Raw genomic sequence first — 26,636 nt, 5'->3', positions numbered from 1 at the left:
GCCCTCTTGTTCCTGTGGTGGCTGTCTCTGTGGCCCAGCTGCCTGGCCAGCTAAGTGAGATATGGGAACCCTTGGCAGATTATTGTGGCTATGCTTTAGTCTTTGACTCAGTCATACAGATTGACAGTATTAATTTTGCTTCTATGTACTGTGGCAAGATGGGTTTACTTTACTCTTTGCAGAACTATGTACCTTGTAGACAGCACGTTTGGAGGTGTGCTACTTTTACTAAGGGCTTGAACACTCTGGTGGTTTGAAAGCATGATTTTTAACTTACTTAGCTCCATGGCAGGTATCTTTCCCTAAGGCTTGTTGGATGTAGCAGAACTTAAATTGAAAAAGGACAATCAAAGAATTTGGAAAGGAGCTCTAGCTATCTATTTAGGGACCCTGGTGAAGTAGTGGTTAAGAATTTGGCTGCTAACCAAAAGGTCGGCAGTTCAAATCCACCAACCGCTCCTTGGAAACCCTATGGAGCAGTTCTCCTCTGTCCTGTAGGGTCGCTATGAGTCAGAATTTTTTCTTTCCTTCTTTCTCTCCTTCCTTCCTTCTTCATTCTTTTCTTCCTTCCTTCCTTCCTTCCTTCCTTCCTTCCTTCCTTCCTTCCTTCCTTCCTTCCTTCCTTCCTTCCTTCCTTCTTTCTTCCTCTCTCCCTCTCTCCCTCCCTTCCTTCCTCATTCTTTTCATTCTTCCTTCCCTCCTTACTTCCTCTCTCCCTCCTTCCTTTCTTCTTCCCTTCCTCCCTCCCTCCCTCCCTCCATCCCTCCCTCCCTCCCTCCCTCCCTCCCTCCCTCCCTCCCCCTTCCTTGCTTCCTTCCTTGGTTCCTTCCTCATTCTTTTCTTCCTTCCTTCCCTCCTCCCTCCCTCCTTCCTTTCTTCTTTCCTTCCTCCCTCCCTCCCTCTTTCTTCCTTCCTTTCCTTCCTCCCTCCCTTCCTCATTTCCCTTCCCTCCCTCCCTTCTTCTTTATCTCTCTTTCCTTCCTTTATCCCTTCCTCCCTCCCTCCCCTCCTTCCTTCTTTTCTTCCTTTCTTTCTTTCCTTCCTTCCCCCTCCCCTCCTTCTATCTTTATCTCTCTTTCTTCCTCCTTCCATTTCCCCCTCCCTCCACTTCCCTCCAGTCCTTCCATCTTTATCTCTCCTTCTTCCTCCTTCCCTCACTCCCTCCCTTCTTTCCACCAAACCACCCACCTGCCCATCCATCCATCTAGCTATCTATCTATAGTAAGCTGCTCTGTGATGAACAAGAACACAGGTGAGAATCAGCAGTTCTGATGCTTGGTTTGTCTAGTTGTACAGTTTTGAGGTGAGAAGGAGCTACTCACATGGAATGAATACTTCTCACCGCTCAGAAAAATGTCCGTTCTCACTGTACCTCTTTCTCAAAATTAGCTCACCTCCCTTATTTCTGGGTAGGCCCGGGACGCAGTACATGCAAAAGCCTTTTTGAAAGAGTAGGTATTGTCTGATTGATGAACTAAAGACAGAATGTTATGGCTGGAACAAAGATTAACAGTCTTTCCCACTTAATAGAATGCTGTTGGTTTTTAATTTGTTTTGGTCTTTCTCATTTTCACACATTCTTAACTGCACTCAAATGCCCACCCATAGTAACACCATTTACCTTTTTATTTTCTTTGTTAAACTGAAATGACTGATGAATTGCAAAGTCAGAAATCTATTATAATCTTCACAGCTCATATGTGCTCCAGGCTACAAGGACCAAGTCATTGCCATTCTGATTTTTAATCAAATCTTCCCTCATCACGGAGAGATTAGACTCAATTTTGTCCAAAATCCTCTCATTGAACACCTGGTATTTTGTTAGGAGTAACATCCTTGGAAGAGTCCTGATGATGCAGTGGTTAAGCCCTTGGGTACTAATGGAAAGGTCATGGTTCAAACCCACCAGCTATTTAATGGGAGAGAAAGATGTGGCAGTCTCCTTCTGTAAAGATTTACACCCTTGGAAACTCTGTAGGGCAGTTCTACTCTGTCCCATAGGGTCATTATGAGTCAGATTCAACTCGAGGGCGATGGGTATGAACCACCCTTGGAACGCAGAGATGAATTAGAGCTAGCCATCATAACGGATGAGCCACAGAAGAGATGGGAAGTCGAGGGATAGGATATTCAGAGGATGCAGTGAGACCTTTACGCTGGCATCGTAGGCAGGTGGGGTGGGCTGGATGTGGGCATCAGTGAGGCTTTTGGAGAAAGAAGACTGAAGTGAGTCTTACCACACAGGAGGAGGAGGAGGAAATGCATTGAGACATGGCAGTATAAAGTCATATGGTACACGGGAGAATCTTCAAACTAATTGACATAAAGCAATGGTTTTCAAAGTGGGGCTCCTGGACCAGCAGCATCAACATCACCTCAGACCTCCTGAACCAAACTTGGAAAGTGGGGCCCAGCAATCTCTTGACAAGCCCTCCGAGGGCTCTGATACACATTCAAGTTTGAGAACTACTGGTATGGACTAGCGTATGAGGTGGGGTTCTGGGAAAAGCAAGAGGCAAAGCTAGAGATGTAAGGAAAGGCAGATCTTGTAAGCCTGTAGCTGGGGCAGCTAACTCATAGGTATTGAGAGCAGGACTGGATTGGGGTGAGGCAAGTGAGGTGCCCAGGATGCAGAATGTAAGGCGGTGCCCACGCACTGGTGCCAAACCTGCAATGCGTGAGCCTGATAGTGAGTGCCTCTCTACATTTTTTACCCTGGATGCCTCACTTGCTCCCCCCTAGTCCCAGTTCAGAAGTCCCTGAGTGGTACAAACAGTTAATTCACCCAGATACTTTCTGAAAGACTGGAGGTTCAAGTCCACCCAGAGGTGCCTCGAGAAAAAGGCTTCACGATATAATTCCAAAAAATCAGCCACTGAAAACCCTATGCAGCTCAGTTTCACTCTGCCACACGTGGGGTTGCCATAAGTCAGAGTTGACTCAGAGGTAACTGATATAGTCCTAGCCATGGATGGGGGTGCTCTTGAAGTATTTTAGGTGAAGGGGGGACATGGAAAGATGGAATCCAGAAGTGAAGACCAATGAGATGAGGCAAGTGAAGCAAGACACACCAGATAATAAATATTACAGCATCTCAGCACAACAGTTAACCTTGGGCTGCCTAGAGGCCAGGGCAAAAAGAAAATCTTGTTGAATCATGTGGCCCTAGTTTTTGATAGTCAGAAATATATCAGAAGCAAGACTTTTCCTGGTCCTGAGAGCCACTGGGATTTATAGACTTTATCTCTTTTTTATCTTTTCCTAATATACTTTCTATTTTTAAGGACAATAATTGAGTGATGACAGCCCCTTATCACTTAAAAATACTAAATTCAATATAAAACTTTTATAGCTAATATCTTTGTACACACAGATTATTCATATCCATGTGACCGTGATAGATTTTCATCCACAAACATAAATTTCATCTTCCATGTACATGTACCATGTGGGGAATTTAAAAGGTTTTCTTTATGTCCTAATGCAAGGATTCATGTGTAGTTCTAGGAGAATTTATAACTGTAGACTCTTGAGATGATATAAAGAAGCTGCTGAATAGTGCGGTTTTGGGGAACCTGTCCCCTGGATATGTGGGTCTTTTCATGCCATTACCATAAAAGCTGTTGACAAGGAGCAGTTGTTCCACATGTTTAAAAAGCTTGACTATTTCGGTGAAACCCTTTCTAGACTGAATATTCTCCCTTAGCTTTTCAAAGCCATGGTCAACATAGTTAGAATCTTGCTTTACTATTCATTTTTTGAAAAAAATTAGTGAATTCATCTCATGGGTTTGTTTCCATTGTGTTTGTTTCTCATGTGACTTAGGAAAAGGAATTGAACAGAGTCAAAATGGGATGTACTGGCAACGTTGGAACAATTATATTTTTATATTTGAGTAATTGAGATAATATAGAAAGTACTTGTAGAGTATTTGGCACTAATACTTACCAATTCCTTTCTTCAACTTTCTGTACCCCCTCCCCATTTCATTACACCCAAGAGAGTACTTTGGATAATTACAATGGGGTCTTCTTCAGCATGGAGTCCCTGAGAGGTGCAAATGGTCAATACACTTGACCTCTATCTGAAAGGTTGAAAGTTCGAGTCTACCCAGAGGTGCCTTGGAAGAAAAATCCAGCCATCTACTTTCAAGAAATCAGCCATTAAGAACCTTATGGAATACAGTTCCACTCTGATACACATAGGGTCGCTATGAGTCAGAATTGACTTGACAGCAACTTTTTTTTTTTTTTTTAAAGGGTCAGCATGGTCATTTTTGAAGTGTGGCACAGCTGAATGTAACGTCGCTTATGATGTCTGCAGGCCATGGCCCCAGACCCTGAGGTTCCGTGCCCTCCTCTCGGGCACTTCCTTTACTTCTGCCCTTCCTGCCACTGTTTCTGGCTCAGGACAGATCAGAGGCGCTGAGCTGACATCTCCCTCATCCCTGGGTTTCCCTTTGCAGCCACGCCAAGGAAAAGGGCTGCTGGCCTCCATATCAGCATCTTCCCATCATGCCTCTTGGCCATACTCCTCAAATAATCCATGTCCCTAAGCTGTAGTTGACTTTCTACGTCCCAGAAGCGATGGTTGATTCACTTTTTTGAGAGTCTGTACCTAGATAAAAACTTCAGAAGATTCTCCACCTTTCTGAAGCGTGCTAAAGCTCCTCTATAAGGAGCCCTGGTTGCGCAATGGTTAAGGATTTGGCTGGCAGTTCAAACCCACCTAACCACTCTGCAGGAGAAAGACCTGGCAGTCTGCACCTGTACAGATTATAGCCTAGAAAACCCTATAGGGCAGTTGTACTATCTCACATGGGTTGCTGTAAGTTGAAAATCAACTTGACGGCACCACCACCACCACCAACAAAGTTCCTCTCTTTATCTTCAGCCTCACTCTCTCTCTTCCCTTCCTCCTTTCTCTATGGAATTGTCAGAACCCAGACGTGAATGGATGTTTTTGAAGCTGTTTCATTTTGGCGAAAGTGGGTGTGTTTCTAAGCAAAACACTACGCCTGTGTTCACTGTTAATAACTAATATGTGTGCGCTCCAGACCAAAGTTGCTTGTTCTGTATAGGAGAATGAGTGTGGATTTGGTGGGCTGGGGGCCTAAAGACAAGCGAGAATATGAATGAATCCACATAGAGATAGTCAAAGTTTCCGATCCTTTGGGAAGAAGGAGAAAAATAACAAAACCCTCATGTGCTATATTTTACCTGTTATGTCTGCTGAGAAATTAGGGTCAGGACCCAGAAGCTTTGCGCTCTCTCCTGGTGTTTGTTTCTGCTCAGGTGGAGTGGGCTTCCCCTTTGATAGGTCATTTCCTTCTCTCCTTTCACATTCCAGGTTGCATTAAGATGACAAATTTCACTTATAGACTCAGGCACCAACATGAACACTTGAGCTATTCAGCTAACTGAGTGAGTGCAGATGAGTCGATTTATTGTGGAGAGAAAGGAAGTGTTGGAAGAGAGCACAAAAGATTTTGAGAGCCCAACTCTGCATCAGAGCTCACACGTCATGGCCCAGCCCCTGCCCCAACCACAGACTTGCTGTGCTTAAGCCTCATTACAAGCCTCAAGGGTGGAAGCAAAATGTTAGCATGATTGAGAAACTTCTTTAACACACACAATACAGAATATGGTCCTTGCAGATGAAATTTTATTTTGGAAATAACTTGATAGTGTGTTTTATAGAGGTATTTAGGGTGAAATAAGTAGAATAAAGGTCTTGTGTTCTTTCCTATCTGTGCAATAAATATTTCTCTTCTCCCACCCTGTCTTTAGTTGGGAAAAAAATCTTGGACGGCAAAGAGCAAGCCCATTACATCAAACATGACTGCGTTAAATACTAAAATGTTCAAAGTCCGATTGAGATAGATAAAGGCTTTGATGGAAAGTGGATATTTCCCAGGGACATTACAAGCAATAATCCAGATGTCATGGTGTAATGCAACGAGTGTCCGTGGATAGATCAGGAGTTCCAGCCAAGCCGCGCCTGATATAGGCCTCTGCCTGCCCTCCCATGCTGTTCTGCCATATGGAACCCATCTCTAAGCCCCCTTAATAACCAGCTTTAGATTCCATTTTCACAGAGCTCATAGAGCTAAGTGGGGCTGTTTTATGGACAAGTTAGATAGAAGCCTTTCCAAGATAAACATCCAATTTGAAATTAGGACATACCAAGCCACAAAATTATTTTAGGGCATATTTCATGGAAGCGCTGCCATTTTTCTTAGGCAGTTGCCAGACTGTAGAATGCCCTTTGATCCCTTGTGGACATTACTCCCTTTTTTATAAAAAGGATTTTGAAATAGTTGCAGTGTTTAGGGAGGAATATATCTGTCGGAACTTTGAAGCATGGCCATGGGATAGGTCATGTTTTAGCTTTTTGGTCTGCAAGTCAAACTTTAAGAAGAAGAATATAAAAAATAAAAAAAAAAGAATTGCAGCAGGAGATATGAATCAAAATCTAATTTTCTTTTTAAAGATAGACATTTTCAGCCTATGTGCCTAATAAGCTAGCGAATGTTTTAAATACATCTACGTCTCTACACATGTATATAAATATATACATGTAGAATAAATGTGCGCATATGTTTCCTGAAGGTTTGTGTTGTTTTTAAGAAAAATAAAATCACCTACTTTGAACTATTTCATAAGCCTTCATTATTGAATATATCCTATTCAAAACCCTACTGCAAAGAGGAATTAAGAATTGTTCGTGTTCACTGTAAGAGAGGCTAATTTATTTGTTCATTTATTTTTGTTTTATTAATCCATTCCCCACCTGCCCTCTCTGCTCAGTATCAACACCTCCAGTACCTTTGTGTGTGTGTGTGTGTGTGTGTGTTCCAAGGGAAAAGCAATACAGATATGCAGCTTGGGGCTGTAACCCAAAGCAAACCCACTGCCGTCGAGTTGATTTCCACTCATAGCAACCCTATAGGACAGAGTAGAACTGCCCCATAGAGTTTCCAAGGAGCATCCGGCAGATTTGAACTGCCAGCGTCTTGGTTAGCAGCCATAGCATTTAACCACTACACCACCAGGGTTTCCTTTGGGAGTATACATTTCCTTAAATGTATATTGTTTAAGGTTGTTATAAAATTACCAACAAAATACCTGGTGTGTCATTGTTGAAACATTTATCAAGAGTGACAAAGTGATGTGTGCTGGATGAGGTAAGCTGGAATATAATTAATATGGTACTGACATGCCATTTGTTGTGATAAATTGTGACTAACTGGTGTCCAAGCAAATTGGTGTCTAAATGATCTCGAAGATATATTGAGCGGATGACAGGAATGAATATATAGTGTTAGAAATTCATGGCTTTACTATGATCCTCAATGCCATTTACATTCTTCAGCCCACTTATTTCTCCTTCAAATAAAGAAGTCAGTGCTTGTGCCACTTTACTGACTGAATGGAGGATGGAAACGAACCTGGCCAACTAAATGCGACGTGTGGGTCAAGCGGGGAGCCTTGTTCGAACTGACTAACTATAAAAAAGACATTATTGACTCTGTCAGGGAAATCTACGTATGGGCTGAGTATTTGATGCTGTTAATTTTGTTGAGTGGAATCCTGCAGGTTGTTATGTAAAATCAAATATGGATTTTGCTTTGAAACGTTCAGCAATAGCAAAGGGATAGATGAAACAAGAATTGGCAAAGTTTTGAATAGTGCATACAGATTTATTATATTCCTCTCCGTACCTGTTTGCAAATTCACACAGTGGACAATAAAAACAGTGTCTGTCCTCTGTAGTGAAAACGCTGGGGAGCACACTTCTGCTCTGCAAACAGGGGATCACCAGGAGTCAGAATCGACTTGATGGCAACTAGAGGCAACAACCATCCTCTTTATAATTTAATAATAGGTGATGTTTGCCTTTTTCTATATTCTGTTTAAGGTGTGTGAGTGTGTGTGAGTAATATAATTTAGAAAAGGAAAAACAAAACAAAACAAAAAACCAAACCATGTTAAGAGATCCTGAAGCCCCTTCCAGTTCCAGCTGAGTGAGAAGCACTTTTTACACTCCCCTCCCAGATCTGCAAAGCCGCTGATGGCAGGCAGTACCTGGAGTTGTGGATCTCACGGTGGTGTTGGACATTTTAGTAGAAGCAAAGGAATAATGGGATGTGGGGACAGATTCAAACTTGAGGGATCCGTTCAAAGCCATCATCTCTAAGTGCCTGGAGGTATTTTGTTTTCTGACAGATCAATACCTTGTTCTTCTATCTCTGTTCCCCAGAAGGCTTTTCTTTCTCTCCTCCTATTAAAATAGCCAAAGACCCAGTTTCAGAATTCTTACCAAAGAGCTCATCTCAGTGGGAGGACAGGCCACTGCCAAATGCAAGCATTGCTCGTATCCATCCTTCACTCTCTCGTTATAAGCCCACAGCTTGAGCAGGGAATCACATAGTTGTGATTGCAGGTCTGCAAAACCAATGAAGAATAACACTTTTCACCAGGCAGGGAGTAATATTTAAAATCAAATATCGAAAGCTGGAACTCCTCTGATCCCCAAAGTCACACTCAAGAATTGTCAGCAAGTTTATATGGCATCTTTATTTTTTGCTTTAGTCCTCTTTGATACGCAACCTTCGGCTCTCAGAGTCCTTGAGAAAGAACCAACTGTGGAACGGGATTATAAGTATAACTTTGTTGGAAGGGAAGAATGTCTCAGGAGGAAGCATGACAGAAATGTTTGTTCAGTTAAAACTGGGAGATCAGAGGTATAAAAGTAAGGTAAGTTCTGTCAATTCTGTAAGGAGAACAATATCTTTAAGAATAAAAGAATTAAAAAAAAAAATGCTTTCCCACTCTAAACTTCACGAGAATTGAAGTAACTTATTTTTAACCTTCCTGACTATATTTAGGAGTGTCCCAGAAAGCAAAATAAATAAGTACACACAGTCAATTAATATGAGTATTGTTTTGATGGCTCAGTATAATTTATTTTAACCCAGTAACTCAGAGTTCAAGAAAGCTTATTAAATAATGGATTTGACCATATGGTGCACTTAAACTTTGTAAAAAAGTAAACTATGTTTCAAAGACCGTAGGAGAAGAAGGATGGCTAAATGTTTTCAAAATCCTACAAAAATGAAATAGTATATTATATTTGGATTAAAATATTTGAGACAGCTAGAAGCATTTTCAAAATGATGTACCTTTTGGTTTCTCTTATTTGCTACTATTAACATTAAAAATAGATATTTAGTGCTGCTGGGTTTTGCTGTGATTTTTTCTTTTAATAAAGTATTAAAGGTGATTTATTTTGAATAAAAGTAAAGTCATTTTTAATTCTCTTTAAAAATTGGTCGTCGTCTTCTGCCAATCCAAATTCCAGTTAATTTTTATTCTTAGTCATTTGGTGGGGTTTTTATTTCAAAAACCCTAGTCTCCAAACCATGGTAATTAATTAGTTTTACGTAACTGTCAAACAGGGATATTTCCTATGTTTTATGGATTGAGGGAGCTGGGGTACTTGAAATTTAAATCGCTTGCCAAAAGCCACATAGAAAAAGAAAGCAGTGGAAGATTTGAAAATAGACCAGAGGCTATTTGCAGCTGGGGCTTTGCGGACTAGGGGATATAACAGATGCAGAGAAGTTAGAAAGTGATTCCGGGAGGCAAGAGGTCTTCTCGGCTGCACGTTTTTCAGTGCTATATCAAATATTAGACTTCATTTACTCCAGCGCAAAGGGGCAGAGAATGGAAACACGCAGTGAAAAATAGTTTATAAGAAATATGAAAAATGGAGGGTGAGTTACACTGGAAGTATTAGGTAATTATTTTAACCAGGTAGTTTCAGACCGTACCTCATAGTGAGTATAACCATAGTAACCACCATATCTCTGCACTAAGATTCTTCAAGCCAGCGAGGGTCAGGTGAAAGATTTATAGAAAAATTATTCATCGCTAAGCACATTTAGCCCCTTGGACTAGGGTCAAGTATAGAATTAGTCCAATATCTGCTGTGTTCCCTTTTGGGGAGTACCGCATTTAATTTGTGGTCTAATAGGGTTCTTACCCACTCCCTCCACCCCAGTTTCTATGTAAAAACAGCCTATATTGTTCCATGTGACATTGGCTACCCCTGAGGTCTGCGTTGTTAGTGTTTTTCCCGTGCGGGCAGAGGTGGTGGTAGGATTTCACAGTTGATGCTGTGACCTTAGAGCCTGACACAGAATGACCAATGTTTTTGTTCACATTTTTATTCCCAAGTTGAATCTCTGTTGAAATGAGGTAAAAATGAGTAGTCTGCCGATGAACCAGACACATAAGCAGTTTGAAATAACTCTCAGAGAACACAGAAAGACTTGTGAAAGTTTCAAGCCACACTTGTTAATATTTAGGTGTGGCTATGATGGAATTGCCTAGTCTCCCTCCCCAAGTAGTAATGGGATTCAGTGATCTCAGGTTTAAAAATAGGCGGCAGTGTACATGTTATGGGTTTCTCATTTAACGCATCTGGCAGATGTTAATTAAGACCCTAAACTGTTAATTTATATAGTTCTTAAGTCAGCATTGAATGAATATGCCAATAAAAATGTTATGTGCCTTTGATTGACCAATTCGGGTTATCTTTGGTAGGAAAGAATCACTGTAATATGTCTATTGATATATGGTTTCTTGTGAGGTAGCAGTATGCCTTCTAACTTGGAAAGATAAATTATTGAATCTAGGGGACAGCTAAAGAGTAGTGATGTTTTGAAAATTCCAGAACATTCGGAAACCCCTTTCTTTCCAAAAAGAAAAGTGTAAGTTATGAGGGGTGTGGTATATCATCTGACTCCCCCTTAGAGTTTTAGAAATGAAATGAATGTGTAGCTGCTGTAGCGATGACTAACGTTTTAAGAAAATAAATATTATAACTGCATGTTTTCTAGACACTGTGTAAGAGTGCAAATCCCCAGTGGCGGGAACAGTTTGACTTTCACTACTTCTCTGACAGGATGGGCATTTTGGACATTGAAGTGTGGGAAAAGGACAGCAAAAAGCGCGAGGAGCGTCTGGGCACGTGAGTCTGCTCTGCTTTCTTCACAGCGGGCAACGTGTGCGCAGCTTGTCTTTGCATGGGGCTGCTTTGGGGAAAAGGTCTTTATCTGTCTGTGCTTAGAGTAGAACCTGCCATCCGCACCCAAGGAGCCGTCAGAAAGTAGGATGGCCGATCCTAACTGGGGGAAAGTTTTTTTTTTTTTCTTTTTTAATTTAATTGAAAAAAATTTATTGTTAAATATCATTTGGTATTGATTAAACCAGAAGAAATTGCTATGCAGGAGGAATCCTCTAAAGAAGGGTAATGTCCCATCTCAGGCTCTGGGAAGTGCTTATGTAAACTATCGATATCCTTTTAATTTTAGTTTGGCTGCTTAGTAAGATAGCATACAATTTAGCAGGAATATTGGGCTAGGTGTCCAAATGAGGGCGACTTTTCAAGATCTTTGATGAATTTTGTGGCATACCGTAATGAAATCTATTGACACCAAATCTCTTTTCTTAACTTTGGATTCCCCCATTTTAATTGAGGGACTTACCCACATATAAACTAAAAAACCAGTTGCTATAGAGCCAACTCCCCCTCACGGAGACCCCATCTGTGTCGGAGAGGAACTGTCTTCCGTAGGGTTTTCAACGACTCGTTTTCTGCGACTAGGTCACCAGGCCTTTCTCCTGAGGTGCCTCTGGGTGGACTCGAACCTCCAAACTTTCAGTTAGCAGCAGAGCTCGTTAACTGTTTGTACCACCCAGGGACTCCCCAAGTACAAGTAACAATAATGTGAGTATTATAGCTACCTTGTAGGGTTGTGGTGAACAAATTAAACACGAGAGTAGCACGTGCGCTGTGGTGATGCCCAAGGAAGCTCATGCCATCTCTGCTCCTTAGAACAGCCCTGAGAGTTAGTGGCTTTATTCTCATTTTATAGATGAGGAAATGGAACTCAAGAGGTTTACAGATGACTTAGCCCCAGACAGAGGAACAGCGAGTGGGAGTCAGGATTCAATCTATTTTTAAAGACCAGATTTTTTCCACCAAGCCCCTGCCTTTTGTTTATGCCATATGCATATAATTTGTACCCACATCTTAAATTTAGAACATAAGTGCTTGGAGGGATCTCAACAGCTGCTACTCTAGTCTTTTTCTAACCATGTTCTCTGGGACCTGGGTTGAAGGAGATGCCATGGGGTCACCCCCTGGGGAGAGTGAACCCTGCAGCCAGAGCACCTCAATTTTGCCTGTGCCACATAGGGTCCCTGTGAGTTGGAATTAACTCGACGGCAATGTTTTTTATTTATTTTTTCAACATTGGGATTCACGCAAAATTCCTTTTGAGGAAATAGTATTAGTACTGATAATGAAAGATGGAAAGCCGTTCATCGAGTATAACCCTTTCATTTTGCAAATGAGGAAATGCAGAGGCTTAGGGAGGTGACTTGTTTTTCTAGCAGTGAAGAGTTTGGAGGCAGAAGTGGAATTAGAAGCAGCTCACCCAATATCTAGTGCAGTGCTTTTATCAATGCAAAGTACTTAGCACAGTGCCTGGCATGCAGAGCATTAGCTATTCATGATCATGCTGTCCCACAGAGACAGATGGGTGGGGAGTTTGGTGCTCTTGGAATATTCTAGCCATTTCTCAGCTGAGGCATCGTGTTGCTTGGGGCTGTCTGGCACGTTGCAGAAAGTTTAACAAACTTGACTCTCATGTACCCAATGCTAGTAACTATCTCCAATTGTTGTGTGGAAATAGTAAGCACACACACACACAAACGCAAACTGCACACCCAAATTCCACTACACATGGCCAAACACCCACTGGCTGGGAAGCACTGCCTTGGGTGTGCGTTGTCCTGCACTTGTCACAGGACTGGTCACAGTGCTTTCCACACTCTCCTCATCCCCAAGCCTGTACTTATCGAGTAGGTAGTAGTCACTGCTTTGTTAGCAATCTCCTAAGCCAGGTTTGTGCATTTCGCTGGCAAACCAGACCGGACCACTCCAGCTCTTCTAAGAAATCAAGCATCGCACGGCTGTTGCCCACTTAGTTACTGGTTTGACCTTGTCCCTCCCTATTCCACCCACATGGGGTAGCTGAGATGTCTCAGGTACTTCTTGGTACCTCAGACGCTTGTCCCCCTGTGACATACCTGGGTGTCACCAGCACCGATGGGAGGAGGACCAGAAACTTTGTGCTCTGTGGAGCAATGATAAGTCACACAAATGCAGAGAACTCCATGTCCCCAAAGCGTTATCTAACAGTGGGAATTCGGCCCCCTGTGATGGATGGCCAGAGCGTTCTTTTAGGAGGTACAAAGAATAATGCCTTTCATTTCATGTGTCATTGTGCTGTCACGTTTCCTTTACATAATAGGAAATGCTTCTCCAAACCAGTGCTAGGTTACCTCACAGAGAACAAAGAATAATTTAAGATGTCCCTTTTACTCTATGTTTTGGCATTTGGGCATTCATTATTATTTTAGCTATTTCCTGTTTGTAATTCAGAAATATACCTGCACTTATGGTCATTCTGTCCTTCCTCTTCATGGATTCGAAAGGATTTTTTTTTTTTTTTTTTTTGTATCCTTTTCCGTTTTCCTCTCCTGAGGTGCAAAAGATAACAAAGTCCTCCCATGGGAGCTGGCTACACAGCATTACCCTGCAGCTAATGTCCAGGTGGAGCAAAACCTACTCTAAAATATATGCTGCTTCTCAGACTTAAAGGCACTGTTGTGCTAATACATGCGTGTCGCTGATGTCCACACACTGTTCTTTCTTCAGTAGTTTTTACATTTTTCAATATTTCCTTTTCTATCTTGTCATAATTCTAAGGTGCGGTCGTTTTATTTTTTAGCAGTTGGGAGAAGGTCACCATGTGTTAGTAGGTTCTAGGTGTGAATGACCCTTAGTGTGGATCCCGAGGTCTGTCTCATACTCTACTTTTGAAGAACACCTCGACGGTAGTAATTTAAAGCCTTCCATGGCCTCTCTGAGGACATCCTTCAGCGAAGCTCCCCCTCGGCGGCAGTGTGATCTGAGGGAAGGAACATCAGCTTCTGAGCCTCCTTGGCTTGCTTGAAGCCACACCGGTTGCTAGCCATGTGGCCTTTGGTGGCAAATTCACATGTGGAATCTGGCCTTCAATCTGTAAAGCGGGGTCAGTGCCCAGTTTGTAGGGTCGTTGTGTCTATTTGATACCGAGGTCTTCTTGAGTACTCAAGTGGTAGATAGTATTATTATTATTATTGGTTTTGAGATTTTTCTGCCAAGCAACTCTAGATTCCCACATCAGTTTCAACCAAATTTATATAATTTAAATAAGCAAAATATAACTAGTAATGCCACCGTATTTCTTTCGAAACTGTATCGACATTTTCTGCGTTTTTTGATAGAGGCAAGATGTGAACGTGTTTGAGAATGTGGTAGGAAGGGCATCTGTTGACTGAAGGGTTGAACAGTGGAAGATAGCCTGAATGATACCGGGATTTTGTAGCCGTGGAAGAAAGTGTTGGGTCAGTGTGGTTGGATATGTGAAGAGAAATCATATCAGCATTGAATTGCTTGGTGGGTGATGGTTAAAACATGGCCCTACCGGGCAGCCAGCCGGCTGAGACTCTCTTGAGTACATATGTGGAGCTTCCTGACTTCCTCTTAGGCCAAGGTCCATCCAAAGATTTTCACTGAGCCTCATATAACTGTAAAGGAGGTTGGGGCCTGTGTATTGAATAGATCCATCAAAACCAGAAACATGGTGCATATTAACTCCACTGCCTCTTCATGAGCAGAACAACACACGTGCACACACACACAAAAACAAAAAACCAGAAAGTGTGATCTTAGAGTCCACTGGTGGTCCCGGGATAATAAAATTCTAGGTGGTATAAGAGGTAAAGCCAAGTTTAACCGGATTCAACTTTTAAACAAATGGCCAGAGTATGAATACAGATTGTTCCATTGTGTTGTTGTAGCTGTTAGCTGATGTCCAATTGGCCCCCAACTCAAGGCAACCTCATACACAATGGAATGAAACACTGCCTCATCCTGCGCCATCCCTGTGATTGGTTGCCAGTAGGGTCGACCATTGTTATTCATAGGGTTTTCATTGGCTGATTTTCAAAAGTAGATTGACAGGCCTTTCTTCCCAGTCCACCTTAGTGTAGAAGCGTTGCTGGAGCCTATTGAAGTATCATAGCAACGTGCAAACCTCCACTGACAGACAGGTGGTGATTGTGCATTGACTGGGAATTGAACCTGGGTCTTCTGCATGGAAGGCGAGAATTCTACCACTGAAAGCCTGTGCCGTATCAGAAGGATCATTTTCTTAAAGTATATTTTGCATTTCAAGATGGTTGTAAAGTTCAACTTTCCGTAGTATATTCTGCACTTAATTTTGTCTGGAAAGCTTAAGATGTGAATCCCCAGTTCCATTTTGACTGCCCTGCCTCCAAATTAGTCTTCTTCACTCCCGGACGGTGCCCTTATAAAGTAGCTCTGACACTCCACCCGTTTATTAGTGACTTTGAGGCAGGGGAGAGTCTGGGCTGGAGGATTGCTGTGGACAAATTGCTCCCCATGTCGTTGATCTGCTTTTACAGCCAGGCTTGACACATTCACAGTTTTCTTCCTGCTCCCCGCTTCCTTAGCCTCTGAGATTTACAGCTTTTAAAACTCTGCCGCTCTTCTCTGCCCCCTGCATCTAAGTTAAAAGCTGACCAGTCTGCAATATAAAACATAGAATTATGGTAATGAAGAAGAGGTTAAAAGCTATCATGACAAGTAAAAGTTGAGCAGGTTTGGCTGACTGATATGGTAGAATTATGTGTTGAATTAAAACATTAAAATGCAGCGGGGTTAATGGAGAAAGAAGAGAACAGGAGGTCAGAAAGAATGCTAAATCAGCGCCTGAACTGCCTAGGGGCCAGAGAGGATGGCTTTAATATACGTCTGTGGCACCAACTAAGTGTAATTGAGTCCCTGCTTTCTTCAGGTAAGTAGAACCATGAAATTTTCAAGCCAAGAGGCACCTAGTAAATACATTTATTTTGAAACATTTCTTACATAGGGGATTGTAAGAAAGGGCTGGCAATCTTTTGGAAGGCTGGAAGAGGTATTAGTGCCTAAATGGAGACTGGAAAAGATTTAGTTGGTTGATAAGAAGCACTGAATTTATAACTTAGGTTTAAAAAATTTTTTTGCTTCAAGTGTCCTGATATTTTCATTATGCTACAAACGTTCACTTATTTGTTCACTCCTTTTATCCCAAGTCTCTGGGTGATGCAAATGGTTAATGTACTCGGCTGCGAATGGCAAGTTTGGAGGTTCCATTCCACCCAGAGGTGCCTTGGAAGAAAGGCCTGGTGACCTGCTTCTGAAAAATCAACCACTGAAAACCCTGTGAAGCACAGCTCTGCTCTGACACACATGGGGTTGCCATGAGCCAGAGCAGACTATTTTTGTCGTTTTATTCAGCATGTAGAGAACACACCATGTGTCAGGCAGCCTGCAAAGCACTGAGGATTCAGTGGAAAATGGCAGGACGTGGCTCCCGAGTGGTAGTTTGCCAGACCCAGACGAGGGAACTGGAGGAAGAGTTTTCCAGGAAAACAGCACAGCATGAGGAGCAGAGGCCTAGGGGAAAGGGAGAGCTTCCCACTGAGCAGCTGAAAGGAGTGGAAAAGGTGGGTTTTGTCAGGAGGGAAGGCTAGAGAGAAGGGCCGCGGGTGAGGTCACAAAGCTATTGGATTCCACCTCATGCAAATGAGCAAAGGACAGCTCCTCTCTAGGCACGAACACAGACCTGACTATTTTTATTTCCATCCTGTGAGTCTTATCACAGTGGAGCTCCTATTGAATGAATACGCCGAGATCCGACATTGGCATGTGAGTCTCCCGATCATCTGAGAGTCCATGTGTAGCCCCTTCTGAATGACCATCAGAACACAGTCCCTCCCCTTCCCTTGTGAAGTCACGCATGTTGCCAAGGGAATAGACCTGCCTTGCTCATTTAGTGCATGTCTTTTACATGTGCTCACAGTGTGTTGCTCACATTGTTTCTATCAGCTAGAAGAGCAATATTTTAACTCCATAACAGTTTTTATTAGCAAACAGATTATTGGATATATTGGCCAGCATTTCTTGGGCTATAGTGAGTTAAAAGTTATTTTCAATAAAAATTTTTCTTACGTTAATATCTCCAATACTTTTATAAATGTGTTAGTGTTGTAAAACCAAACTTGTAGATTTTTCTTCTGCTGCTGCTGCTTTTTTTTTTTTTTAATACTTCGTTTGGTGCAATTCACCACAGCTGAGTGATTAGCATTTCTCTAGATCAGGGATTGTCAAATTAGGGCCCTGGAGCTCAAATCCAGTTGGCTGCCCATTCGTATAAATAAAGCTTTATTAGAACAGTGTCTCCTTCATGTGTTTACATTGTCTATTACTGCTTTGATACTATAGCAGCAGAGTTGAGTTAGTTACGACAGAGACTGACTGGCCCACAAATTGAAGATATTTATTCTCTGGCCCTTCACAGAAAAAGCCTATTATCTATTAATGTTAGTGTTACTTTTAATACTAATTGAAAAAAATAAATCATTATGATAGCCTTTTAAACTATATATCTTAACACTGAGCTTAATTTTTAAAGAAAATTGTATCTGCTCTAATAAGCAGACTTTTCATGAATGTTTATAGAAGGTTGCCATTTGTGTAGGATTTATGAGAAAATTTAGAAGATGCAAATGAAAAGAAAGGAGAAGGGGAAAAGAAGATGTTTAACAATGTCTGTAAAATTACAGACTTGGACAGTGAGTGAGTAGTGTTTAGACGAATGAGAGGAGAGAGAGTGGGAGGGGGTATTTTGATATCCCTGGGAGCCTGGGCTCATTCTGCATTGTTCTCCAAGGCATTCTCAGAGGCTAACTGGTGCCCAGCCCATAGCAGGTATCTGAACAGATGAAAGTAAGCCTTGGAAAAAAGAAACAGATTCACGATGCTTCAGTAGCAACTAGAAAAAATTAAGATACCAACTGAGTTATTTAGTATTTTCACAGAGTAGAATCTGCCACAGTAATGGGAATGGAAGAAGAAAATCCAGGATTCCCCTTTCAACATTTTTAAATTATAATTTTCTTTGATGAATATATTTCAGTAAACTTATATCCTAAAGATTTTAGGTTTTAGTCCATTTGTCTTTATTTCAACCTAAAAAAAAAACACAAAAAAAGCCATTGTGTTTAATTGATTCCTACTAAAACTACATACACGTTACCTGAGGTAAAAATGCCTGAAATTTTACATGCACAAAAAAGTCTGTTTTTACCTATTTTCTACTGCTGCTTTGGCTGACAGCGCCATGGCCCCTCCTAGCTTTGGGTTAACGCTAATAATTCTTCCAACATGTAGCTAATCTCCAGAGTTTCTGGTTCTCTTTGAAAATTTAGGATGAACTGGAGAATGGTGGTCTGGGGCTGAAGTGGGGTAAAATGTGAGGCCTGGGGAAGAGGGGCCTCTGTGAAATAGATTTTTTCTTTTTCCCATCTTTTCTCCTTACTTCCAGAATGTGGGAATAAATGGGGAGCCCAGGTGGGTTGAAGAGATGCAGAGAGTGGTTCATTTGTAGAAAGTTTATAGAAGGCGTTCTTTATAAGGGAGCTCGTTGTTAAAACTAGGGAGAGGGTAGCTTTAAATTATTTCTTAAGACTTAAGACATCAATTCTCATGGTGGAGCAGGAAGTCCTACATGCCTGGGTTGCAACTCATGGGTGAAAGGACTAAGGTTTAGTTTTTACTGACATGCTGATATAGCAATTTAATTTCATCTTTCAAGTCAGAAAGTGAAAATGAATATTTGGGTGAATTCACTAATTGGTTCAATGAGAATGTAGACTCTATGACAGTCACCCTCAAGTCTTGACCTGTTGCTTATGGGGCTTTTATACCTAAAATAATAATAATAATAACTTAAAAAATAAAGTTGCTGTCAAGGTTGTGACCTTTCTGAGTAGATTTTGGACATCTGGGTGGGTTTTGGACCCCCAGTCTTTTGGCTGGCGGTCAAGTATGTAACTCTTTGCACCAGCCAGAGACTCCTTATATCGAAAATAGGCACAGCTATTTTTTCACTCAAGGGTTCTTTTCTAGTTATCTAAATCTCTTAACATAAGATAGGTGCAGGAGTTTCACACTGGGCAGAAATGACTGAAAGGTTTGTGAAAATGTATCATTTTCTGGGAAGAATCCCAATATTTACTTTGCATTTTGTCTGGTACGTGATCAGCTTTTGTTTCAAATAATAAACTGCTCTGTTCCAGTAAGTTGTGCCTTTAAGCAGTCACCAGAAGAGTTTGCAGACTTATTTTAAATATGCTAAGATTGATCACAGAGTCCTGGTGGCTCAGTGTTTATAAGAGCTCAGCTGCTAACCCATAAGTTGGCAGTTCGAATCCACCAGCTGCTCCTTGGAAATCCTTTGGGGTTTATCTGTTCTGTCCTGTACTATGAGTCAAAATCGACTCAACAGCAACGGGTTTTTTTTTTTTTTTTTTAATATTGCTCACAGCATTTTTAGACAACTTTTTAGAACTAACGTCAGGTCCACTTTGAATTATCCAAGAAGAATTTTATTATTGCCTAATTATGCATTGTTTTTCTACCTGAGCACTGTTAGCTGCTAGAGTTCTTGTCTCTAAATAACCTTTAGCTGTTCAAAAAACATACAGAACTGCCACCATGATAAAAAAGGTAAACACTCAAAGGACAAAAATATAATGCCATTATTAATGCTATTAAAAAGAATGCGCTCTAAATAGGTTATTATTAATTTGGATTAATTGAAGTTATCGCTGGAAAAAATTCTTAACAAATTTAGATTGTTCATCTTTCCAGAAGAAATAGCTTCGTTAAATGAAAGCATCTGTAACGATGAAAAATAATGCTTACCAAAGTATCCCTAAGAAGATAGACTCTTGCAATATTGGTTAGGAATTTCCTAGAAATGGCATAGTTAAAGCACTTGACATTTTTTTCCAAGTAAATTTATCCCCCCACTTACATACTTACTTAGATAAAAGTATTTAGTAACCTTTCTTTTTATAGATATCAGTAAACATTAACTTAAAGTGATTCCTCATTGCCACAGAGGAAAAAATTGTTTTCATTCACATCATAGAGAATTCTTTCGTAAGATATATTTTTGTAATCTGTCTCCTGTATAAATACTACTTGAGGAATTTATGACAAGCAAAGCTTTCATCCCTATTTGCCCCCCTTGCCGGGATGACATTTGACAATTAGGAAATTAATAACTACTCACGTATTCTTGATTTTATAAGCACAAGTCAGCATTTGAAAATGCTTTTGATCCAGTAGAAACAGCTGGTGTAGATGTTTAATGTAATTTTTTTTTTTTCTTTTTAACTGGGAAGGGGCTTGCAAGCTTTCTTTCAAATTTATTAAATACGAAGTGTTTCCCTACATATCCTTGTGGCTGGCAGTTGTTATTGCTTTGTGTAATATGGCATTTTACCTCTTTGTCATCATCTGCAGGCACGCAAAGTCCATTAGAGAATTTAGCACAAGTACCCGTCCTTGTCTGTGTTGTGAGAAGTGTTTCCATTCTTGCTCTAAAGTCTTTTGTATTCATAAAACCCAAAACCCACTGCTGTTGAGTCCATTCATAGTATTCAGTAATTATGGAGGGCAAATGAGCCTTAAAACAATAAATGAATAAAAACATTACATCAAGGAACTACCATTGCCTGCTCCTACCCCCTCCACTGGAGCCCTGCTGCTTCGCCACTGAACAAAAATAAAGCAGGTGTGGTCCAGGCAAACCCAGAGTTTTCAGTGGTAAAGCTAATAAATGGCTTAGCACCTTGGCTCCCTTTTGTGGTGTTCGCTTCTGTATTTAAATGTGTTTGAGGTTTTCAGCATCCCCAGAACATTGGCTGTTAAGAGGCGGAAAACATGCAATTTATAGCAGATGGGTACAGCCTCCTCTGGCAGTGCTACAGAGATGGGATCAATCAACAGCACTTCATGCTCCATTTGTCCTAAAGAGACCCACCTGGGGGAACCCTGGGGAACTCTGCCTATTAGGAAAACACCTTAACACGTTGCTTTAAATAAAAACTCCTCAGTTGGCATTAATTGGGGGAAAAATGGTTTCTCCATTAGTCCTCTCCCTCTTGCACTTCTCATGCCTTTTTTTCTTCCCTTTTTTTGGAAACTTGGTTCTTTATTCTCCTGACTCGTAAAAGACACAGCCCAGAGAAGCTATAGAGAACATTCATTAGTAATGCTTCAAATTTGAAACTTTTTTCCTCACCGATTCTTGATCCCATCAACTTTCTTGCCATCCTTATTTGGCAAAGACCCCGCTCTTCTCTTTTCATTTGCTGTCCCCAGGTGCTGCCTTCTATTTGATTTGCTTTACCTCCCTCTCCTTAATTTTAGAGCGTGTTAGGCTGGGAGTGAGTATTACGAGCCGGGGGACACCTGCAACCTTCACTGCCCTGTGGGGACACTCCGCAATAAACCCAAGCCAGACAGAGTGAGGTTTCTGGAAGGATGGAATAAAAATCAGGTGCTTTGGCGGTTCTGAAGTGGCCTTGAGTTAATCACTCTTTTCTCTCTAATTCGTGAAAATATTCTAGGTGTAAAGTGGATATTGGGGCACTCCCTCTCAAGCAAGCCAACTGTCTGGAGTTGCCACTGGAGAGCTGCCTGGGGGCGCTCCTTATGCTGGTCACACTCACGCCCTGTGCGGGGGTCTCCATCTCTGATCTATGTGTCTGCCCCTTGGCGGACCCCAGCGAGAGAAAGCAGATTTCCCAGCGATACGTGAGTGCCTTTGCTGGTTACTCTCCTCCCACTCCCTACCCTCTTTAAGTTGAAATAGAGTCTATGAGCTGAAAAATTGCCTGAAAAGAGATCTTTGTCCCAAGTTTAATTGTATGTCTCATAAAACACGACATCAGACCTAGAGGCTAATGTCTTAGTGAGAAGCTGAAATTTGACTGGAATTAGCTTTGCTATTTTTAAAGCAAAAAGGCATGTTGAACTTTTAGCTTTTAAGAAATCTTTTGGAGAAAATTGAAATCCTCAAGGAAGCAAACCATTTTGGGGCATGTCTTGCATAGGTGAGTAGGGATTTAATATAAATTCGCGTAAGTGTCTTTTTTTTTTTTTTTAACCAAGCACTAATGCTTGAAACATTAAAAGACACCTTTCCAGAGCCTTTTGGGATCAAATGAGAAAGTGTTTGTGCCCTGTAAAGAAGAGCACTAAAGAGACATGAAGGATGCTGATGATAACAGCAGCATGTGATTTTTGCCTGAGTAGCTGCAGTGTGCATCAAAGTCCACTCAGCATTTTAAAATTGAATAGCTGTGTCCTCTTCATTCATTTTTGTACTCTGGCTTCCTAGGTGCCTTTATTTGCATTCTGTGTTTATCCTATCTTCTTTGAAAATCAATACGTTTATTTTATTGCCACACATGGAAGGCATGGTGTAAGAAGATGGCATGAAAATCAAGTAAAGAATCCCTGTTCAGTGGGAATATCGTTCTTAGCATAAACGTTAGTGCCTCCAGAGCCCTCCTGGGCAGATGTATTGATTAATTGAATCATTCTTTACCTTCGTGGGAAACCCTGGTGGCGTAATGGTTAAGTGCTACAGCTGCTAACCAAGAGGTCAGTTGTTCGAATCTGCCAGGTGCTCCTTGGAAACTATGGGGCAGTTCTACTCTGTCATGTAGGATCGCTATGAGTCGGAATTGACTCGACGGAAGTGGGTTTGGTGGGTTTTATCTTCGTGAGTACAAAACCTAGCCACACGTCTCATTGTCAACACAAGTTCTTCGTGCAATGTTGGCGCACTCTAAAGGAGCCTCAACAGCGTTCACCGTTAATATTCTCTCTGAAGACGTTTTAAGCAAATGAGTATTTCATGGTGAAAATTAATACTTTCCCAGGAATAAATTGCAAAATTTACCAAATTCATGAGAAGTATCCTGTATTTATAACTGGCATTAGCTTAGATTTCAATGGGTGCTTTGAATAATGCCTCAGGATTTGAAAAGTAGTAGTCGAGCTCAGGCTGCTAACCCAAAGGGTACAGTTCAAATCCACCAGTTGCACTTTGGATTCCCTGTGGGGTAGTTCTGCTCTGTCCTATAGGGTTGCTGAGTCAAAATTAACTCAACAGCACACAACAACAACAACAACAATTGAAAAGAGGTTTGAAGGAGACTATGATCAAAGTAGAGATATCAAGTGTTTCTCCAGCATTAGCCAGGAAGTTGGCCAGTGTGGCATGCTAGAGGAAAGAACCATGTATTCCCAAGTGAAAGCAAAGTGTTGGGTCCTCACTGTGCCACACTGGAGCAGTGTAAGCACAAGAAAGTTACAGACCCCTGGATTTGTTTTTTGATTACAAGAGTAGAACATATTTTAGGTCAAGTTTACCTCACAACAGTAGAAGTATTTTATTTGAAATGCTTTCATCTTAGCTTAAAAACTCGAGTTTTTTTTTTTTTTTTTTTTTTCCCAGCTTGAAAATGCAGAGAGAAACAACTTCCAAAAACCCTTAGGACTGGTACATAATTAGGTTAAACCCAAAGCAACCTCATTGCCATCTAGTTGATTCCTACTCATAGGAATCAAAGTAGAACTCCCCCATTGGGTTTCCAAGGCTGTAAATCTTTACAGAAGCAGACTGCCACATCTTTTTCCTGTAGAGCAGCTGGCGGATTTGAACTGCTGACCTTTCCGGTAGCAGCCGAGTGCTTAACCACTACACCACTAGGGATCCTCATAATTAGGTTAGGCAAACCTTAATTATTATTAAGCTTTAAATATTGTCTTGAAATTACTAAATAAGGGTATTACTATCCTTCCATTAATCCTTGGGGCCTCTTTGTCACATGGTTTCAGCTATGTAAGGATGGCAGAAACCATCTATTTGAAGGTTTTAAACCAAACACAAACCCTTCCCATGGATGTGTTCTGGAGGCATGAAAAGAGAGTATGTCTGCATATATCTTTCATGTACAATTTCTTAAGGATGCCACATGTGTAGACATTTAAATCGATACTGCTGTATATGCTTAAGAATTATTGCATTGCAGCATTATTCACATCAGCAAAAAGATGGAAACAACCTAAGTGCCCATCGATGGATGAATGGATAAACAAATTCTGGTACATACATACAATGGAATATTACGCAACTATAAAGAATAATGAGGAATCTGCAAAACATAACATGGATGAATCTGGAGGACATTATACTAAATGAAATAAGTCAATCACAAAAAGACAAATATTGTATGGTCCCATTCTTATAAAAAGTCAAGAATAGATATACACACAGAAAACTCAGTACTTTCATGGTTACCAGGGATGGGAGGGAGAGAGAGGGGGAATTGCTTTCTAGATAGTAGACACTTGTTACTTCTGGCGATAGGAAAGACAGTCCCACATAGGGCTGAAGTCAGCACACTTGATCAAGGTAAGTAAAGACACTAAGAAGTACTCAAGAAAAAGGGACAATTGCGATAAATGCTATAACATATACAATTTTGGAGCAATAATAAAAATAACCAAAAAATATGTGCGTGGTTACACAGGTAGATTTGGATGCATATATGTATATAGGAAATCATATGTGATTAAATTCATATATATGCATGTGTGGGTGTATCTGTAGGAATACGTAAGTACATGTTTGTGTGTGCTGCACGTACATTCACGTATATAACAAACTGCATAGGGAGCACAGTTATGAAGGCTTACTAGGCATATCCAAACAACTCGTGGGACTGGTTACTGGGTAAAAAGGCTTGGGACCTTAGTCTTGGGGGACAACTTAGTCAATTGGCATAACCTGGTTTACAAAGATAATGTTCTACATCCCAGTTTGGTGAGTAGTTTCTGGGGTCTTAAAAGCTTGCAAGCAGCCATCTAAGATATAACTACTAGTCTCCTATGGAGCAAAAGAGAATGAAGGAAGTCAAAGGCTCAAAGAAGAAACTAGTCCATGGGATTAATAACCCACACAAGCCACAGCCTCTTCTAACTTGAGTCTGGTGGAACTAGATGGTGCCTGGCTACCACTACTGACTGTTCTGACAGGGACACAATAGAAGTTTCTGGACAGAATGGGAGAAAAATGTAAAACAAAACTCAAATTCCTAAAAAAGGCCAGACTTACTGGACCGACAGAGACTAGAGGAACCCCCAAGGCTATCGCCCTCAGATAGCCTTGGAACTTGAAACTGAAACAATTTTTTAAGGTCATTTTTCAGCTAAATAATGCATTGGCTTATAAAATAAACAATGTCACCTGTGAGTAATATTCTCCCTTAAAAAAAATTAACTATAATGAAAGCAAATGGTTAACATTTACCCAAAAACAAGGATGAGAAGGCAAGGAAGGGAAGGGAAACTAGATCAATGGAAACAGAACAAACAGAACGAAAATAATGAGAATGCTGACACATGGTAAAAATTGTAACCAATGGCATGGACCAATTTGTATAAAAATTGTTAAAGGAGAACCTAATTTGCTGTGTCAACGTTCACCTAAAACACAATGAAATATTGTTTAGAAGAAAGAATTACCAGTAAATATATGAAAACTTTGGCTCATGCAGAGTAAAGTTTAAAGGCAATGTGAGAACGGTGTGGTGATAGATGGTCAATCTCTTATTTAACCAACCGCTTTTTTTTAAAGCATAGAGCAGAAAATTCACTCTGTTTCCATCCTACTGTCTTTCCAGTGGTTAGAAGTATCTGTGAAGGGTCTAAGTTTAGCCATCTGGTATTTATAAAGTCTGTGCTCACTGGGTTAGAATAATGTGCTCTTTTAGGTGATTCAAAATTTTCATTTACGAGAAAGAAGGGGAAAAAAGGGAATGGAAGTAGTTCCACACACATTGCCCAGGGGGCGATGTTCTAAGTAGATTGTATATGCTTGCAATTTATTTTGAGGCTGTAGTTAATTAACTCACGGCCACTTTTCTCTTCATCAGGCTTCTGTGAATGCGTCACTGTCCTCTTAATTGACATAATGTATTTTTGGAGCTTTTCTAAGAACTTAATGAGAAAGGTGAACATAAATCTAGACTGTACTTCCTGTAGGACTTTATGGCTTTAATTGGTATATTAGGAAGTGATTTTCATTTTTGATCTCCTTTTCTCCCCTTCAGTCCTTACAGAACTCCCTGAAAGAGATGAAAGACATCGGGCTTTTACAAGTGAAAGTTTTAAAGGCAGTAGATCTCTTAGCGGCAGACTTCTCAGGTACAGAATATTTTCACTTTTCAATTCATGTTCCTTTTTACTTGTGTGCATTTTCTCCTTTGGAACGATCTTAGGGCAAAACAAAACATTTTCATCAGCAGGAGTATGTACGTATACAGCAATGACGATCTTTCAAACAGAGTTGTAGAAAAAATGCCAACTTGAGCAATTTTTTTCATATAATGAAAACTTTCTCACAAAATTATTTGTTCAAATCGTTTTACTATAGTTAGCCTCCTAGTCTGTCTGAATGTCAAAGATATTTGTGGATTATTGGTGTTCCTACTTCTGTGCTGATTTTCTGATAAAGCTTTTCT

General features: G+C 40.8%; 1 protein-coding gene across 11 annotated transcripts in view; it reads left to right on the top strand.

Annotated features, from left to right (window-relative positions):
- Window positions 1–26,636, top strand: part of MCTP2 (multiple C2 and transmembrane domain containing 2) — a 312,542-nt gene that overhangs the window by 131,250 nt on the left and 154,656 nt on the right. For 10 of the 11 annotated variants that reach the window (XR_010317359.1, XR_010317360.1, XM_064267069.1 and 7 more), the window contains 4 exons: window positions 8,595–8,759; window positions 10,907–11,037; window positions 21,669–21,855; window positions 26,226–26,319. Coding sequence is in view for 9 of the 11 variants with exons in the window: in XM_064267069.1 (XP_064123139.1) it covers window positions 8,595–8,759; window positions 10,907–11,037; window positions 21,669–21,855; window positions 26,226–26,319 (577 nt within the window). In the remaining 2 variants the exon portion in view is untranslated. Of the gene's footprint in view, window positions 1–8,594; window positions 8,760–10,906; window positions 11,038–21,668; window positions 21,856–26,225; window positions 26,320–26,636 lie in introns of those variants that run through there. The other variant, XM_023553059.2, reaches the window with a different exon arrangement.

The sequence above is a fragment of the Loxodonta africana genome, chromosome 13 (assembly GCF_030014295.1).
Source record: "Loxodonta africana isolate mLoxAfr1 chromosome 13, mLoxAfr1.hap2, whole genome shotgun sequence".
NCBI lineage: Eukaryota > Metazoa > Chordata > Mammalia > Proboscidea > Elephantidae > Loxodonta > Loxodonta africana.
This window is presented reverse-complemented; position numbering and strand designations above follow the sequence as displayed.